The 19,871-nt window shown below is 46.2% G+C and overlaps 1 protein-coding gene across 6 annotated transcripts in view; it reads right to left on the reverse strand.

The window, feature by feature from the left end:
• The window catches only part of LOC126547922 (uncharacterized), a 289,018-nt gene that overhangs the window by 13,328 nt on the left and 255,819 nt on the right, over nucleotides 1-19,871 (reverse strand). For all 6 annotated transcript variants that reach the window (XM_055063464.2, XM_055063465.2, XM_050195977.3 and 3 more), the window contains one exon: nucleotides 709-757. In XM_055063464.2, coding sequence (XP_054919439.1) covers nucleotides 709-757 — 49 coding nt within the window. The remainder of the gene's footprint in view (nucleotides 1-708; nucleotides 758-19,871) is intronic.

Here is a 19,871-nt window from a genome sequence, read left to right on the forward strand (position 1 = left end):
CGATTTTCCGGACTTTTTACCATGACCACAGGTCCCAAATGGCATTGATCAAAGCCACCATGGCTGCCATTTTGATTATCTTGCTACCTCGAACAGGCGCTCTCGTATGCAAATCCGTTGGCAGCCATAGCCACCACTGAGGCAACGCTAGCCTAGTTACTTCGATGTTCACTACTAAGCTTCTTGCTGTGCGGTACCATGTTTTTCATTAAAACAATTCGCCGCTGTTAGCAATGGCACCAACTCCGCTTTTTGAATCCTCGCCAATGGCTTTGAAGCTCAGAAAGCATGACACGTTGCATAATCTGGTTCCCAAAAGTCAGCTTGCCTCAATACAGAAGTATTACGCGGTGAAGCCTACAAAAAAATGGGAAGAGACAGTTGTCACGGGACACAGTATGTATTCCTTAATTATACACATGTGCATCCGCCCCATCTCCTGCCACAGTACCAGCACCAATACACCTAGTAAGTGTACTGGCAGGCCTTCAGCGCTATTTCGGACTTACCTGTGGCGCTTTCAGACCTTGGGGCAGTAAAAGGCATGCATTAATTTTTTTGGACTGCCCGATTTTTTGGACGTTGACGGTATTCTAAATCTGCAACTTAGTCAGCAAAAGTAAAGTGGCAGTAAAGTGGCATGCACTAATAAGGTGCTACTATTCAGTAATCCAAGTAGAAAAGACTGTAGCCAAGATGAAAACTTACATTGGCGAGAAATGGCTTTCTCCATTCCTTCTTTTTTCTCCTTGAACGCCTGAAAGAAGACAAGCGAGCGTAAATAATTCACATTTTAATTAAATTATGGGGTTTCATGTGCCAAATCCACGACATGCCAAAACCACGATCTGATTATGAGGCACGCCGTAGTAGGAGACTCCAGAAATTTGGACCCCCTGGGGTTCTTTCATGTACATCTAAATCTAAGTACTACACAGGTGTTTTCGCACTCTGCCCCATCGAAATGTGGCTGCCATAGCCAGAATTCGATCCAGCAACCTTGTGCAGTAATTTGCATTGATAAATGAGAAAACCACTTGCCATAGTTCTCTCATCCAACTCTGCATTAAAATTAGGTGACGAGTTGGTCAAACATTACAAGAAAGAGCAAGTGATTTAAATTGAGCGGTATGGTATCAATGGTCTTCAAAAGTGCACTAAAGGCAAATATTAGGCGAACTTAAACTGTTAAAATGTTTTTGCAGGAATCTCGCAACATCTGATTTGTGCCAAGAAATGACTTAGTTGCAGAGAAAATCGCAACTGAAAGGGCCGCATTCCTCTGCCTCAATTCTAATCGCCCACGACGAGTGATGTAGTGTGACGAAGCATACATTATCACAACCATTTGCCACTGTTGGTGAATAAAACGGCACCTGAAATCCAGCACTATGGTTTCTTGTGTAAAACATGGAAGGGTGGGAATTAATCAAGCTAGGAGAGTGCGGTATGTGTGTTGACAAGGCCTAAAACAAACTGCATGTTTATTGTGAACATGACCTGCCAATCATCTTCAAAGACTCGTAGCGATCGGCCCTGTTGATTCCCTCAGTAATGATACTTTGGCTCGTGATGCTGGACTCAATTACAGCAATTTAAGCTTGCTGAGACAGCATATTTATTGCTGTTTGCAGTCAGGGTGAGCTTTGCAAGCCAGCAGAACCAGTGCAGCACTACATGATACCATAACTACTTAAACATGAAAGCACAGGCGGTGTGGGGCTAAGCAAAAACTAAGCTTTTTGACCGCCTGCAGCGTAATGTGAATAAGTTATTTTTGAGAATTGAATAGAAGTGGACAAGTAGCATTTTCTTCCATGTTAGAATGCAATGCAATAATATTGTGACGGAGGGGAGATGTAGGCAAAGGATAAATTTACAAAATATTTACAAAGAAAGCTATGGCAAGAGAAGATGTCTGATCTGGCCCATGTGGAAGTGTCCTCATTGTCGTCTTCATCGCTCTGCCAAACCTCGCGTTCATCCATGTATCGATCGATCCATAACATCAGCCCTTGTGGCAGAAGCACCGTCCTGGCACTTGCTACAAACGTGAGTGGCTAGAAGGGCAATATGGCTACAGCTGGGAAACATGAACAACATCAGTTGGTAGCGAAGAGTCGAAGAAGCAGTTGATGTCACTGAACTGATGCAGCACCTTCTAGAGCCCAGTGTAATGTGGGAGAAGCTTCTCTGATAGGCTAATGCGGTGGCATGGCGACCACAGGAGGTCTAGAGAGCCAGGCATGAAATGCACACTTCTGTGTCAGCTGTCGTAACGGGACTTTTGGGATTGTTGCGAAGCACAGAGTCGGTTGTGGGCTAGCTGACGAGCTACCCGAGCTTGAGCAATGACGTCACTGGTGTATTCAGCAGGCAAGTGAGGAGTCGATGGAAGGAGAGTCTCAAATGGCAATGCAGGATGTCTGCCAAACAGTAAATAAAATGGTGACTATCCAGCAGTGTCATGCTGTGATGAGTTGTACATGAAGGTAACAAATGGTAACGTGCTGTCCCAGTCACAGTGATCAGGTGAAGCATACATGGCCAGCATCTCAGCTAGCGTTTGATTCAGGCGCTCGGTCAAGCCATTCGCCTGTGGATGATAAGCAATGGTGAGCTTACGTTCAGTGGAGCAGGCACGAAGGATGTCATCTATCACTCGTGAGAGGAAGTACCTCCTGCGATCAGTGAGGAGCTGCCGAGGGGCACCATGATGTAGAATTACGTTGTGAAGGAGAAAGTCAGCGGCGTCTGTAAAACAACTTGTCAGGAATGCCCTGGTGATCGCCAAGCGCATGGCGCAGTCTGTTGCGACCGCAACCCACTTATTTCCCGAGATGGACAGAGGAAAAGGGCCTAGAAGGTCAAGGCTGACGCAGAAGAATGGCTCTGCAGGGATATCAATAGGTTGTAGCTGGCCTGCAGGCAGCGCTGAAGGGCACTTGGGGCGTTGGCAGCGTTCACAAGCAGCAATGTAGCGGTGTAAGTACACGAGACACCCAGGTGACCGGAAGTTGGTACGTCATGAAGCTAGTGAACAACACCGGAGCGTAGATGGCGAGATAGGACAAGCAGGAGCTCTGGGCCATCTGAGCCGAGATTACAGGCGAATGATGAGCCGTAAAGACACGTCTTGTCCCTGTTCGGTGGGGATATCATCTGAAGGAAGGATGGACAGTATGCAGGCGTCTGAGTCAGGGTCAATGAGGTCGGGAACATCGACAGGGTGGTGTGGCAAACAATCTGCATCTTGGTGCAATCATCCAGATTTATAGTGCACAACAAACAAGTATTCTTGGAGCCGTAGTGCCCAGCGGCCGAGATGTCCAGACATATTCTTGAGCGACGAGAGCCAGCAGAGAGCATGATGGTATGTAATCGTAGAAATAGTTTGGCCAAACAAGTAAGGTCTAAATTTGGTGACAGCCCGCACCAAAGCCAGGCACTCACATTAAGTGATGGAAAAGTTCCGTTCAGAGGATGAAAGAAGGCAACTGGCATAGGCGATGACACGTTCCTTGCTGTGCTGTTTTTGGCTAAGGACAGCCCCAATTCCATGACCACTGGCATTGGTGAAAAATTCTGTAGACAATGAGGGGTCGAAACAGGCCAGCATTGGCGGTGTAGTGAGTAGATGGACGAGGGCAGAAAATGAAGCTTCTTGTTCGGGTCCCCACACGAAAGGACCATCCTTCTTCAAGAGTTCAGTGAGAGCATGGGCGATGTCCACGAAGTTCCGGATGACTTTGGCTGAGCACGGTGCAGGAAATTGTTGCACTGCTCGCACCTTGTTGGGGTCTGGCTGAACACCAGCAGCACTGATAAGGTGACCAAGCATAATTAATTGGCGTCGCCCGAAACGGCACTTGGCAGAGTTCCGTTGAAGATCGGCTGGGCGCAAGATGGCAAGAATGGCCGATAAATGGGTGAGGTGGCTGTCAAACGTAGGCGAGTAGACAATGACATCGTCGAAACAGCATAGACAGATGGACCACTTATATTCCCGCAGGACACTCCAGGTGCATTTTTGCTGTCAGCGTTGCCGTGATGTTCCGTCATATGACCAACATACTGATAACATATGCTGCAATGCACGTTAGGCCCTATGGAACATTCTAAGGAAATCGTCGAGAGCTCCGATAAACATGAAACTTACTGCGTATAAAGCACTGGTCAGACCCATTTTGTAGTATGCGTCCTCGTTATGGGACCCTTACACTAAAACAAACATAGATGAATTGGAAAAAGTGCAGAGAATGGCCATTGGCTTCATTTGCAACTGCTGCAGAAAGACAGATGGCGTGACAGATATGATTAATATGCTAGACCTTGAGACTCTCCCGATCATGATGTACAGAACACAGGCTTAAGTTAAGTTCTTATATCTGTCATACAATAATAAGACGTAGGTTGACAAGGCTCGCTATCTCACCCCTGTATCACAAGCAAACACTCGCTATAACCATGAAAAACTCTTACAAGAATACCGGGTTTGTACCGATTCATATAAATATTCTTTATTTCCTAATACTGTATCCCATTGGAATAGGCTACCACAAAGTGTTGTTGACTCTAAGGATGTAGTGCATTTTATTTGCCTGTTTGAAAAGTGTAAATGCATTATTTTTTGTTCTTTGCCTTTGTACTTTTGTTTTGATTATGTTCCTGTGCCCACTCCTGCTTGAACTCCAATCGGAGTCTGCAGTATTGTCAAATAAATAAATAAATAAACTCCAAGGGTGATAACACCGGCGCTGCGCACCGTATGCTGTATGTGCGAGTGAAAGCGTGCAAGGGAAGCTGATGATCGCGGCTCAATCTCACTTGTGCAAGGGAGGAAAGCAGGAAAGAAGCGCACTGTATTCTATCGTGCACTAGGTTCCAGGGAAAGGGGAGGGAGGTGGGGGCGGTGGCATTATACTGCGTATTCTATGGCCACACACGCCATACAATAAAAGCTCGTTAATTCCAATTCCACAGGGATGCTACGAAAATTTGAATTATCAAAATTCGAACTAATGAAAGTCAAAGAAAAATATTGATTGGTTAAGGCGCGCGTGTATAGTCCAATGTAGCGTGAGAACGCGTGCACACACGGTCCTGTTGGCGTGAACAACAACGTCTACACTTCGTTACTGGCACAGCCAACATAACTGGTTGCGGACAACACAATCTGACGTGCCCGACGTTGAGATGGCTCTTGCTCCATCTGCGCATTCGTCGCACTGACTGGCGCGGAGAAATAAAAATTATGCAATTTCGCCCAAAAAGCGAAGCACTGATTGCGATAGCAAATTAGTAGATAGCTATACGAAGTAAGGATAATAGTCTTACTGGCTGTATAAACTTGTAAACGTTCACTTACTAAGTTAACAAGTATGGTGTCACACGTGCACAGGTAAACATGAACATATCTCGCTCGATGACCGCGGAAACTCGCTGAAAAACACTGGAGTGAGGAATCGCGGCAGTAGCAGCGAGCGAATTGACCTAAGTACAGCTCTTGCTTCAATGCAAATGAAACATAGAAAGCACATCGCATTCGAAGCTACCAGCACTACGTGCACTCTGCAAACATCGCAGATCGCTTTGAAGATGAGGCCCATGCGGGTGCGCACTTTGGCCATGTCGCAGATCGCTTTCAAGATACGGGGCCCGCATGGCCGCGCGACAGGAGAGGGTGCACATCCGCCCCACCTTCCTCGCTTGCACACGCGAGATTGAGCTGCGTTCACCGGCTCACCTTCGTACGCTTTCGCTCACACATACAACACGGTGCATGGCGACGATTTTATTGCCTTTGAGCTTTAGGAACCTCACAGGAGAGAAGTGACCTGCAACAGAGGCGTTGGCCATGCCATGACCTGGCACAAATGCGTCTCTCTGCAGTCAGGCCTAAACAAAGGGCCGCAGATGGAAAAAGCAAAGCTGCACAGCCCGCGCGGCGATGCCAGCGTCGCCAACGTGCTCTCGTGCACTAGCACTCTCCTCATCCACGATGGCACGGAGTTCGAATTATTGGTGGCGGCGCGGATTTCAGTGTGAATTAGTGGGATGTGTTACATATTGCTTTCAAGCTGATGAGGAAAACGAGAACAAGGTGAAAGCAGGAGCCAACGTTTCTTGCTTGAAGGCCCTGAAGAAGACAAGTCCACTTGTCGAAACGTTGGCTCCTGCTTTCACCTTGTTCTCGTTTTGTTCATTGTCTTGAACTTCCATCTCCCGCCTTACCCGTATTCCCTGGATATTGCTTTCAATACATTGCTGGATAGACCGCGGCAGCTACTTTGAATTATACAAAATTTTGAATTAACAAGTTGTGTATTAACGAGCTTTTACTGCATCTTGAAAGCGATCTGCATTGAGGGAAGAGTCAAGGCGCTTCGACGGCTCATACCTTTGTGCATGCTGCTTTCTGACCACTCAGTTTGCATTGAAGTGATAGACAGCACAAAGGTCACTTTGCTCGCTGCTACCGCTGCACTTCCTCACACCAGTGTTTTGACAGCGAGTGTCTATGCTCATCGAGTGTGATATGCTCATGTTTGCCTGTGCACAATGACACCATGGTTGGTAATTTAATTAGCGAATGTTTCCAAGTTTATACAGCCGATAAAAGTACTATCCTTGGTTGTATAACTGTCTATTTGCTATCATAATCTGTGCTTCACGTTCCAGGTGAAACTGCAACTTTTTTGTTATTGGCAGTAGACTACTAGTCATAGAATTTATAAGAAGGCAGTGTGATGTCATCGGGCTAGTGCTGATATGTCCCTGTCGAGTCCTGCGCACTTGCCTAAATTTCTCTTATACTAAAGCTCTGTCCTTGGTAATATTCATGCCTTAGACATTTTTGAGCATTACTCTATCACTTTACTTAATATTTGCCTTTAGTGACCCTTCAAAGGATGAAACTATATGAACATCATTTTAATTACATCATTTTTCTGTTAAGCTTTCTTGGCTCTGACTGCAAATGATGCAGTATGCACTTGCTACAGATTCTCTTTAGGTTAAAACCCATCTTAGCTATTTGTCACACAGCAAGTAGAACAACTTCCCAGAATATCAGTGTTGGTGATTTATTTATTCCTGTGGCAGAACTTGAGTCACACTGAGTGATAAAGGACAAGGCACTTGAAGCACAGGTATTAGCTACAAGGAGCAAGCTATTCTAAATCTAAGGGCTGAAGTTCTATCTTTAACACGTTCTGCTTCACCGAGATAATTCTACTGGCTTGAAAGAAGCACATGCCAATCCTGCCCATCAATCATTTTGTTTACGTGAATATTGTTCACGCAAGTACTACCGATGAGATGTGTCTCTGCTTCATTATTTAGTCACACCACAAGTACTGATAGAAGCAGACTATATAAATGCAGTTTATATTATAAATGTGAACATTTCATGAGCATGAAGACTTTGATGAAATAATGAAAGTTTAGTTGGTATGACATCGCACTGCCGAACTAAAAGTCACGGGTTTCATCCCGGCCGTGGGGGCTGCACGTCGTGAAAGAGCTCACTGCCTTGATAAGGATGAAAGTGAAAGGCATATGCTTAGCTGCCAATGGGAAACACATTCAGCAGAGTCAACATTAAAGTGAAGCTTTCTTTACCTACTTTCCTGGGTTTGGCGTGGTTACTGTCCACTGGGTCGGTCAGTATCTCAGCAGGTATGTTTGTGGATATACATATGAAGGCTATACGTGCGCCGAATGATAGTACGAGTGAATCAGCTTATATGCTTATATAACCCTTGTACGCTGCTGACCAACAAAGTAGTACGAGTAAGCACACCTCTGCTTTGCATAACAAAAAAATACATTCCGTCATAAGATCTGAACAAATAACAGGTATCTTAAAGCACATTGACCTAATAATGGAATGATAAATTATATTCAATGGATTCTTTGATTTACTTAATCTTCTATGTTTTATTGATTGAGCATAGCCAATGGTGTGTGCCTGCTCTTGGCCAATCCTCCAGAATGGATATGTGCCACTGTGACAAAAATTTAATAATTCTGTCACCACTGTGGTGGAATTCTTAAATGTAGCTAGACATGTGTCATACTTCTCTGTACACACACCTGCCATCATTCTTTTTCCCTCAACGAGTGCCATGCATTGCCTTCATTCTCGTGACATTGCTGCATAGACGTCTTACTGTGCATCCGCCAGATTTGGTGTCTCCATTTCGGCATGGTTTGTGATTGGTGCAGGGCATAAACATTAAAATTGCATGATATTAAAGATATCGCCTTTGTTATGGATAAATGTAAACATTGCATGACATTGCACACTGTACAGAATGAAAGTTAGTGCAACTGTACGTACTGTTGTTAGTTATACAGCATTTAATTAGCCACTACACTAAAGCTTCGTTTCACATTGATTCCAACATGTGTGTCGGATCTGCATCTTCTTTTTTTTTTCTTTTTGCACAATTTTTGTGCAAAGAGCAAAAAATATCTCAGTCGGCTCGGTGGCACCGCAAGGCGCACGATGCTAACTTTCGCGCTCTACTGTGTACAGGTTGGTGAAAAATATCGTCTTACGAAGTGTTTTAGAACTAGCTGTACATGCCTGGTGGTGTTCCCGAGCCCTGCCTGTTTGTGGTCATGTTGTATGAATGTGTCTCCCATGGTTCACTTATTGCTAATTAATTATGTGTGGCGCCATAGAGGAAAACCCAGGTCCTGATTCTGATGCACAGGGTAATCTTGATCCTGAGTCTGATGTTCTGCAACAGATTTTACATACCGTCACAGAAATTAAGGCTTCCCAAACTGAACTTCAAATAGGTATGCAGGGTGTCCAAACACGACTGTCTCTCAATGAGAACACGCTTGCAACACTCAAAGACTGCAAAGAACAAGTTGAAAAGTGTGAAACAACTGTTAGTGCGGTTCAAAAGCAAGTCGCACATTTATAAAGTAAAATGGACGACTTAGAGAACAGAAGCCGCCGGAACAATATTGTGATATATGGTATCCCAGAAAGTAGTGATGAAGGCCCTGCATCTTTGAAGAAATATGTCGAGAACGAAATCTTCAACAATTTGCTGAAAGTAAAAGTAAAGACTGTGGAGCGTGTCCATCACGTTGGCAAAAGATTAGCTAATCGACATCGACCTTTCATACTGAGGTTTTCTTATTTTGCAGAAAAAATGACAGTTCTGCGCTACTGTTCAAAGCTCAAAGGCACAGACTTGTTGGTGTCGGAGGATTTTTCATTTGCAGTTCGTGAAATGCGCAGGAAGTTATGGGAGTCCTCAAAACCAAACCAAGCATGCGGTGATAGAGTTGTGCTTCTTTTCAACAAGCTGAAAATAAATGACATGCTGTACGCATGGGATAAGCACGTGGAAAAGAGGATACCTCTTAAACAAGTGCGTTCTGAGATGACTGGTTGCGAGGGTAATAGTTCAAATGCATGATGCCAAGAAAGTACACCGTTGTTTTCTTTATTGTGTGTCAACGCTCGAAGCATAGTGAACAAAACAGATAAACTAGAGGAGATTTTATTGGCTTACGAGCCTGACATTTTAGTGATTACAGAGACGTGGCTACATCCCTCTATCCACGATTCAGAAATAATTCCAGAAGACTATAGCCTAATTCGCAAAGATCGTGATAGCCGTGGAGGCGGAGTGGCCATCGCTATAAAGAATGGTCTAAAGTTCCAAGAGGAACAAGGTATACCTAACGACGAGAGTCTCTGGTGCACTGTCACATTTCAAACCACACCTCTACTAACAGGTGGAGTATACAGACAGACTGGGGCACCTGAAACTTACCTTACGGAATTACACAACTACCTCCTCGAGAAAATGCATTATCGGACGAAGCTGGTACTTGTTGGTGACTTCAACTTGGCAGGAATTGACTGGGATAACCTGACCGCCAGCAATAGGGAAGCAAACAGCTGCAAACGACTTTTTGATACCATGCTAAGTTTTTCTTTATCCCAATGTGCAACGCAAGTGACACGCGTCCAAGGGCTTGTTTCTAATATTTTAGACCTTGCTTTGATTTCCTGCACAGTAGATACTGAAGTTAAGGTGGAAGATGGAATATCTGACCATAAATTGATTCTAATTCATTTTCCTAATCTTAGCCTGGCAAAAAGTAACGCTGAAAATTCACATATAGTTATTAAAGATTATTGCAGAGCAAACGATGAAAGCATTATTGATTACCTGGAAATGAATTTAGACTATTTTTAAGCTGAACAACTGAAGCGAAGCAACTGACCACGGCGGCGGTCAGACCTGCGACGCAGCAGAGGGTGCTAAGAATCCCTGGTTCCGGACAGGCCACCATTGGAATCTGAACCTGGCAACGTTTAATGCTAGAACGTTATCTAGTAAGGCAAGTCTATCAGTGCTATTGGAGGAATGAGAGGGCAGTAAATGGGATATAATAGGGCTCAGTGAAGTTAGGAGGACGAAAGAAGCATATACAGTGCTGAAAAGCGGGCACGTCCTGTGCTACCGGGGCTTAGTGGAGAGACGAGAACTAGGAGTCGGATTCCTGATTAATAAGGATATAGCTGGTAACATAGAGAAATTCTACAGCATTAACGAGAGGGTGGCAGGTCTTGTTGTGAAACTTAATAAGAGGTACAAATTGAAGGTTGTACAGGTTTACGCCCCTACATCCAGTCATGATGACCAGGAAGTCGAAAGCTTCTATGAAGACGTGGAATCGGCGATATGTAAAGTCAAAACAAAATACACTATACTGATGGGCGACTTCAATGCCAGGGTAGGCAAGAAGCAGGCGGGAGACAAGTCAGTGGGGGAATATGGCATAGGCACTAGGAATAACAGGGGAGGGCTATTAGTAGACTTTGCAGAACAGAACAATATGCGGACAATGAATACCTTTTTCCGCGAGCGGGATAGCCGAAAGTGGACGTGGAGGAGCCCGAATGGCGAGACTAGAAATGAAATAGACTTTATACTCTGCGCTAACCCTGGCATCATACAAGATGTGGACGTGCTTGGCAAGGTGCGCTGCAGTGACCATAGGATGGTAAGAACTCGAATTAGCCTAGACTTGAGGAGAGAACGGAAGAAACTGGTACATACGAAGCCAATCAATGAGTTAGCGATAAGAGGGAAAATAGAGGAATTCCGGATCAGGTATTTGGCCTTAACTGAGGAAGAGGACCTTGGTGTTGAAGATATGAACGACAATCTTATGGGCATCATTAAGGAATGTGCAATAGAAGTCGGTGGTAACTCCGTTAGACAGGATGCCAGTAAGCTATCGCAGAAGACGAAAGATCTGATTAAGAAACGCCAATGTATGAAAGCCTCTAACCCTACAGCAAGAATAGAACTGGTAGAACTTTCCAAGTTAATCAACAAGTGTAAGACAGCTGACATAAGGAAGTAAAATATGGATAGAATTGATCATGCTCTCAGGAACGGAGGCAGCCTAAAAGCAGTGAAGAAGAAACTAGGAATAGGCAAGAATCAGATGTATGAGTTCAGAGACAAAGCCGGCAATATCATTACTAATATGGATGAGATAGTTCAAGTTCTATAGAGATTTATACAGTGCCAGTGGCACCCACGACAATAATGGAAGAGAGCATAGTCTAGAGGAATTTGAAATTCCACAAGTAACGCCGGAAGAAGTAAAGAAAGCCTTGGGAGCTATGCAAAGGGGGAAGGCAGCTGGGGAGGATCAGGTAACAGCAGATTTGTTGAAGGATGGTGGGCAGATTGTTCTAGAAAAACTGGCCACCCTGTATATCCAATGCCTCATGACTTCAAGCGTACTGGAATCATGGAAGAACGCTAACATAATCCTAATCCATAAGAAAGGGGACGCCAAAGACTTGAAAAGTTATAGACCGGTCAGCTTACTGTCCACTGCCTACAAAGTATTTACTAAGGTAATTGCAAATAGAACCAGGAACACCTTGGACTTCTGTCAACCAAAGGACCAGGCAGGATTCCGTAAAGGCTGCTCAACAATAGACCATATTCACACTATCAATCAGGTGATAGAGAAATGTGCGGAATATAACCAACCCTTGTATATAGCTGTCACTGATTACGAGAAGGCGTTTGATTCAGTCGAAACCTTAGCAGTCATAGAGGCATTACGAAATCAGGGTGTAGACGAGCCATATGTAACAATACTGAAAGATATCTATAGCGGCTCCACAGCCACCGTAGTCCTTCATAAAGAAAGCAACAAAATTTCAATAAAGAAAGGCATCAGGCAGGGAGATACGATCTCTCCAATGCTGTTCACAGCATGTTTACAGGAGGTATTCAGAGACCTGGATTGGGAAGAATTGGGGATAAGAGTTAATGAAGAATACCTTAGTAACTTGCGATTCGCTGATGATATTGCCTTGCTTAGTAACTTAGGAGACCAACTGCAATGCATGCTCACTGACCTGGAGAGGCAAAGCAGAAGGGTGGGTCTAAAAATTAATCTGCAGAAAACTAAAGTAATGTTTAACAGTCTCGGAAGAGAACAGCAGTTTACGATAGGTAGCGAGGCACTGGAAGTGGTAAGGAAAACATCTGGTTAGGACAGGTAGTGACTGTGGATCCGAATCATGAGAGTGAAATAATCAGAAGAATAAGAATAGGCTGGGGAGCGTTTGGCAGGCATTCTCAGATCATGAACAGCAGGTTGCCCTTATCCCTCATGAGAAAAGTGTATAACAGCTGTGTCTTACCAGTACTCACGTACGGGGCAGAAACATGGAGGCTTACGAAAAGGGTTCTACTTAAATTGAGGACGACGCAACGAGCTATGGAAAGAAGAATGATGGGTGTAACGCTAAGGGATAAGAAAAGAGCAGATTGGGTTAGGGAACAAATGCGAGTTAATGACGTCTTAGTTTAAATCAAGAAAAAGAAATGGGCATGGGCAGGACATGTAATGAGGAGGGAAGATAACCGATGGTCATTAAGGGTTACGGACTGGATTCCAAGAGAAGGGAAGTGTAGCAGGGGGCGGCAGAAAGTTAGGTGGGCGGATGAGATTAAGAAGTTTGCAGGGACAACATGGCCACAATTAGTACATGACCGGGGTAGTTGGAGAAGTATGGGAGGCGCCTTTGCCCTGCAGTGGGCGTAACCAGGCTGATGATGATGATGATCCTCAACAAAGCCATCATGGACTACCTAGAGTCTAACAATATACTGTACCCTAAACAGCACAACTTCTGTAGAGGGCTATCCACGGTAATGCAACTTGCAAAAATAACTCATGACTTCGCTCGCATAATTGATTCTAAACTTCAAGCTGACGCAATACTCCTATACTTTGCAAAAGCATTCGATCGCGTACCTCATTCTAAATGAATAGCCAAGCTTGAATCGATTGGCATTAATAGCAAAGTAATAGGATGGATTTCGGCTTACCTTACAAATCGTACCCAGTATGTAAGTTTAAACAATGTAGATTCTGACTGCCTAAGCGTTTTGTCCAGTGTACCCGAAGGGTCTGTTTTAGGGCCAACATTGTTTCTTATATACATTAACGACATCTCTTCTTGTGCAGAACCAGGTGTAACATTGCGACTTTTCGCAGATGATTGTGTCATTTATACTGCAATTCGCAGTACTGACGACCAACTAAAGCTTAATTCTTGTTTACAAATCATTGCCCAATGGTGCAATACGTGGGGGATGGAAATAAGCGTCTCTAAAACAGCGTTCATCAGCCTAACCAAGAAAAAACGACCTTTATCATTTACGTACAATCTTAAAGGTTTGAATATTACACAAGTCGACAAAGTAAAATAGTTGGGTGTCACATTCTCGCAAGACTTAAAATGGAATAAGCACATCACCGATAGATGCGCCAAGGCATTCAAGCAATTAGGGATTCTACGCGGAAGACGGAGTAAAGCACCTCAGGCCGTAAAATTAACTGCCTATAAAACTCTGGTCCGACCTATTTTAGAATACGGAAGCATAGTGTGGGACCCTCATCAAAAGTACCTTCGCGATAAACTTGAAAGATTACAGAATAGGGCTCTTAGGTTTATCTATTCAAAGTATTCTTGGCACGACAGTGCAACGGACATGCACAATCAAGCGCATTTGGCAACTCTTTCCTGCCGGCATCATGTTGCATCTATGAAGTTTTCTGATCTCCTCTTTAACGAACACATCAAAATCAGAAATGACGACTATATTGATCCGCCTGGCCGTCAGTCTAGTAGGACAAACCACGATAAGTGCATCCGGCCATTTAATACGCATTGCAATACGTTTAAGTTTTCCTACTTCCCTCGTGCTGTGAACGCTTGGAATGCGCTACCAAGCGAAGCTTTAAGTAATCCAAAATTAGATCAGTTTTGTTCTCTAGTGGAGCAGCTAATGGACCCTGTATAACTACATTTCCTGTTGTAAAACGGCAGAAAGTATCTTGTAGTGTTGTATTGTTTTTGTCTGTACATTTTTCTCATGTATAGCATACGATCTATAATGCTAGATTTTCTCTTCTCGTGTATGCGAAGCGTAACCATGTAGGTAATATAATATTGATGCACTTATTGAAAAGTGTTCTGATCTACCTCATGTTTTCCTGTTGTCTTTTGGGGAATTTGTTGTATCTTATTACATGCCTATGATGATGTAAGCCCGCTCCCTGTATGGGTCTGCAGAAGACCTACAATATTGATAAATAAAAAATAATAAATAAATAAAATAATTTTTGGCCGAAAGTTAATAAATAATATTAGGGATGTGCAAATATCAAAATTTTTGAATACGAATTGCATACGAATACTCAGCATCAAATATCGAATCGAATATTGAATAATAATATGCACATGCATTTATTAGGAAGTTGGTTTACTTTAACATGTTGGAAAATTGCAATCACACTCTCGTTGGTAAAAAAAAATTAAACTAAAATTAAACTAGTAAGCCGTTATACTACAAGATTGTGTATTTGGCTCATGTTGCTTTGGAAAATTCAGTATGTACTAGTCGTCTGTTCTCGCCAACCTGTGCTTTAACATACCGCACCAATTTCCCCTAAACTCAGAGGAATTTGACACTGTACCAGCCAGCATTGGTTGCATTTGCTGTCAAGCAATAAGCTCAGAATTGGGGGTGGAACCTGCAAAAGAGTGCACCCACGCTGTTCGCAAACCCATGCACCTGGCGTCTGACAGGCTGGCTTTATTGTATAGCTTATACATCCAGTGCCTAAGAGTGTTCTATACGCGAAATTTCGCCAGCAGCATTAAATTATCCCAAAATTCAACACAAAAAAATACACTTCCTTAGATTAGATAGAAATAAATGCTAAGAACCATGTCTGCTCCTGCACGGCCAGCAATATACTCTATTAGTTCCGAATATTTGTATCCAATCGAATATTCAGAAATTTTTTTATACATAGTTTCTGAATCGATGCAAATGTTAAAAATATAATATTCGATAATATCCGACATTTCTGAATATTCGCACACCCCTAATAAATATGTATTCTTGAATTTTTTGCAGTCATATGTCTATAACACTTAAGACGATGAGCAAAACGAAAACATGGTGAAAGCAGGAGCCAACATTTCGACAAGTGGACTGTCTTCTTCAAGGCGACATATGCTTTCCTCGCCACAGTACATATAGGTGGGGTTCTTCTGAAGAGGAGAGGGAGTAAGGCGGGTAGGTGCGGCAACAAGCGAATGTGTTAGCATGTCAAATTGAGAATAAAGGAGTGCTGTGCACAAGGCCAGGGAACCGACCCTCAGTCAATAATGTGTCAATGCCCGTGTGTCAGCCGGCGTGTCAACGGCGCGCACAGCAGCCCTCTATTACCTGTTCCAGTGGTGGTCATAGGCTATCTTGTCTCTGAAAGAGATAATAGAAGGAGCGGCAGAAACCGGTGCTCGTAAAAAAGGAAGAAAAAATAAAAAGAAAATACTGAAACGGTTGTGATGTGTGGTGCGCGATGTGTGTATGCTCAGTGAACTGTGCCACTCTGTGAACTATGCATGCAACCTTACAGTGCAATCTCGTGGACAAACCATGACTGTAGTGTTGTGAACTATGTCGCGCACTGAGCGGCAGTTTTTCTTCAGAAAAACTTGTTAAAAAAGGGGCTTGTGTGATGTGTGGTGCGCGACATGGTGCGGTGATCACGACGGTCAAGAGCAGACGACACTGAGTGCACGCGCGCCGAGGTGGAAGAAGGAAAACAACGACGACGAAGAGCGTCCGGCACGAGAACGCGCGGCGCATGAAAGACAACTAAAAGAAGAAAAGCCTCACCAATCAAGAAAGACCACGGAGCGTCGGGCAGCCAATCCGAAAATGCCAAATCGGCCAGACCAAAAGAAAAAGCGTGGTGCGCTGGCGCAAGGGGGGGACACGCAAGAGGACACGCAAGAGCACACGCAGGGAGACGCCGGGGAGACGCCAGGAGAGTCCCAGAAACCGACGGTAGGAGGAGGTCAACCACCGGAGCGGGCGTTGAAGACGGGCCGTCGGGTTCCGGACCCGAGCCCACCAGGACTTCACCTGCCCGGGGCCTCCTGCCAACCTGTTCATGTGCGTCGCCCGTCTACCCGAGCGTGCCGTCAGCTCCTCAACGCCGGTGAGCTTCTGCGCCAGTGGGCAGGACGAGAACAGTCGGGCTTCGGGCCCGAGTTCTATGCCAGCTGCCCGGTCAGAACGCCACCCCCGTCTGCCGTGCCGCCTGCTGCCCGAGGCCGGCGTTCGAGCTTCCGCGCCGTGGGCGAGACAGGAGCAGTCGGGCTACGGGCCCGAGCTCTACATCCAGCTGCCCGGCCAGAACGCCGCCGCCGTCCACTCCTGCCACCAAGCCGCCCACTTTTCCTCGCCAAGCCAGAGCTGGCGCGCGCCGGTCGCCCGGTCGATCAGCTTACACCGCGACCCATGGTGAGACCGGCACCACTCCTTTCGCCTGCTTGTCGCCGCGTCGAGACTGTGACGCGTCCCCGCCCTCGTGGAAAGCCCGGACTCGTGCACCCGTTAACCTCATGCAAGCTCTATGTGTGTTCCTTGCCGCAATGTCTGTTTGAGTGTTTAGTTTAGGCATGCTTTCTATTTTCTTCTGTTTATCTTAAGCCTTTTTTAGTTTGATTAAAAGTATTTGTGTGTGTGTGTTCAAACCAACGGCTTTGTCCTCAATTGGGTTCTCGGAGGCTCCGCCTAAGAGAACCGTTAAAACATTGAGTACACGAACCTTTGCCCCATATTGGGGTCGTCACAAATTGGCGTCCGAGGACAGGACAAAGCCGTTCGTTTGGATCTTTTTTGTAAAGGCTAGGAACTATGGCTGCTAGCACACGAGATCTGTTAGCCCTAGCCGAACGCATGGGCCTGGAAGGTGCGGAGTTGAGGGCATGGTTGAACGAGCAGGAAGCGCGGGCACGAGAAGAGCGGGCAGCGGAGCGAGAAGAGCGAGCAGCGGAGCGCAATGCTAGGAGGGAGCAACTTGCATTGGAGGAGAATAATTTACAACTGCGGCTAAAAGTCGCAGAGGCGGAAGGCGCATATCTGGGCAAGAAACAGCCAGAAATTAGTTTGTCTGACTTAGCCACCGTCGCCCAGCGATTGGGTTTGCATGGGGCAGACTTGCACAGGTGGGTGCAAGAGAGATGGCTATTAATATGCGAGAAAGCTCAGAGGGAGTGCAACAGGCGAGTGGCAGAACAGGCAGCCGAGAGGAAACGCGTGGAGGAAGAGCTTCGCAGGGTGCGCGTTCGCATCGAGGCACTCGCGGATGCTTGCCCCGAAGGAATAAGATCCGCGGTTGAGGATGCAGCACAGCAGTGCAGCGGCGACCCAAGGGTTCCCTCCGACATGGCCTCAGGCCTCGGCGACCAAAAAGTGTCTCAAGGAGAGACACCTGGTAATGATGCCATGGTAGGCAAAGATACTGAGGTATGGTCACAAGATAAGGAGCATATTGCTTCCATACCTCAACTAGTGCCGCGTGAGAACAGCGCAGGCGATAACTGGTTCGTGCAGGGTTCAGAGCCGCCGTGTATGGGCCTGGTTGAGAAAGTTAGAGCAGAGAACCTCCTACAGGCTACATATAGTACGCCGGAGTGTTCGCACCATGGGCAAGATGAACCTGAAAATATCAGGGCTCCTGTGGAACCGTGTTTGGTTGCCACACAAAGTATTGAGGGGTCTTTACTGCGTCCCTCGAATCAGACAAAAACTATTTGTGAGACTATGTGCACTTGGGAGGGCTCAGGCATGTGTACCCCACCAACTTATGGCTTTGAGTATCCAGAACATCCTTTGTGTTTTCATGCACTCGTATGTGGTTCGACCAATGGCACTGATGTGGCAACCACGCGTTATAATGTTCACTACCTTAGAACGCAGGCAGTGATTTGGTCGACGCCATGCAAAGACATTAATGCCTGGAGCGTTATGGCCACAGACGGGCCAGTGTACTCTAAACGAGAAGACAGATGTCTAGTCCGCTTAATGTGGGAGAGGGTCACCTGAAGGAGCCGATGCTTCGCTTATGGCTCTTCACGGACTTTTGACCTCGGACTTGGTGACTTCAACTTGATTGTTTATAGAGTGTGTTGTGATAGCCTTTGGTGCTACAGTTTTTACTCTTGAGTTGTTGGGGTGGTTTTGAATGGTTAATGTCTTTGACCTGTATGCTCAGTGAACTGTGCCACTCTGTGAACTATGCATGAAACCTTACAGTGCAATCTCGTGGACAAACCATGACTGTAGTGTTGTGAACTATGTCGCGCACTGAGCGGCAGTTTTTCTTCAGAAAAACTTGTTAAAAAAGGGGCTTGTGTGATGTGTGGTGCGCGACATGGTGCGGTGATCACGACGGTCAAGAGCAGACGACACTGAGTGCACGCGCGCCGAGGTGGAAGAAGGAAAACAACGACGACGAAGAGAGTCCGGCACGAGAACGCGCGGCGCATGAAAGACAACTAAAAGAAGAAAAGCCTCACCAATCAAGAAAGACCACGGAGCGTCGGGCAGCCAATCCGAAAATGCCAAATCGGCCAGACCAAAAGAAAAAGCGTGGTGCGCTGGCGCAAGGGGGGGACACGCAAGAGGACACGCAAGAGCACACGCAGGGAGACGCCGGGGAGACGCCAGGAGAGTCCCAGAAAGCGACGATAGGAGGAGGTCAACCACCAGAGCGGGCGTTTAAGACGGGCCGTCGGGTTCCGGACCCGAGCCCACCAGGACTTCACCCGCCCGGGGCCTCCTGCCAACCTGTTCCTGTGCGTCGCCCGTCTACCCGAGCGTGCCGTCAGCTCCTCAACGCCGGTGAGCTTCTGCGCCAGTGGGCAGGACGAGAACAGTCGGGCTTCGGGCCCGAGTTCTACGCCAGCTGCCCGGCCAGAACGCCACCCCCGTCTGCCGTGCCGCCTGCTGCCCGAGGCCGGCGTTCGAGCTTCCGCGCCGTGGGCGAGACAGGAGCAGTCGGGCTACGGGCCCGAGCTCTACATCCAGCTGCCCGGCCAGAACGCCGCCGCCGTCCACTCCTGCCACCAAGCCGCCCACTTTTCCTCGCCAAGCCAGAGCTGGCGTGCGCCGGTCGCCCGGTCGATCAGCTTACACCGCGACCCATGGTGAGACCGGCACCACTCCTTTCGCCTGCTTGTTGCCGCGTCGCCGCGTCGAGACTGTGACGCGTCCCCGCCCTCGTGGAAAGCCCGGACTCGTGCACCCGTTAACCTCATGCAAGCTCTATGTGTGTTCCTTGCCGCAATGTCTGTTTGAGTGTTTAGTTTAGGCATGCTTTCTATTTTCTTCTGTTTATCTTAAGCCTTTTTTAGTTTGATTAAAAGTATTTGTGTGTGTGTGTTCAAACCAATGGCTTTGTCCTCAATTGGGTTCTCGGAG

This window comes from Dermacentor andersoni, chromosome 1 (genome assembly GCF_023375885.2).
Source record: "Dermacentor andersoni chromosome 1, qqDerAnde1_hic_scaffold, whole genome shotgun sequence".
Classification (NCBI taxonomy): domain Eukaryota; kingdom Metazoa; phylum Arthropoda; class Arachnida; order Ixodida; family Ixodidae; genus Dermacentor; species Dermacentor andersoni.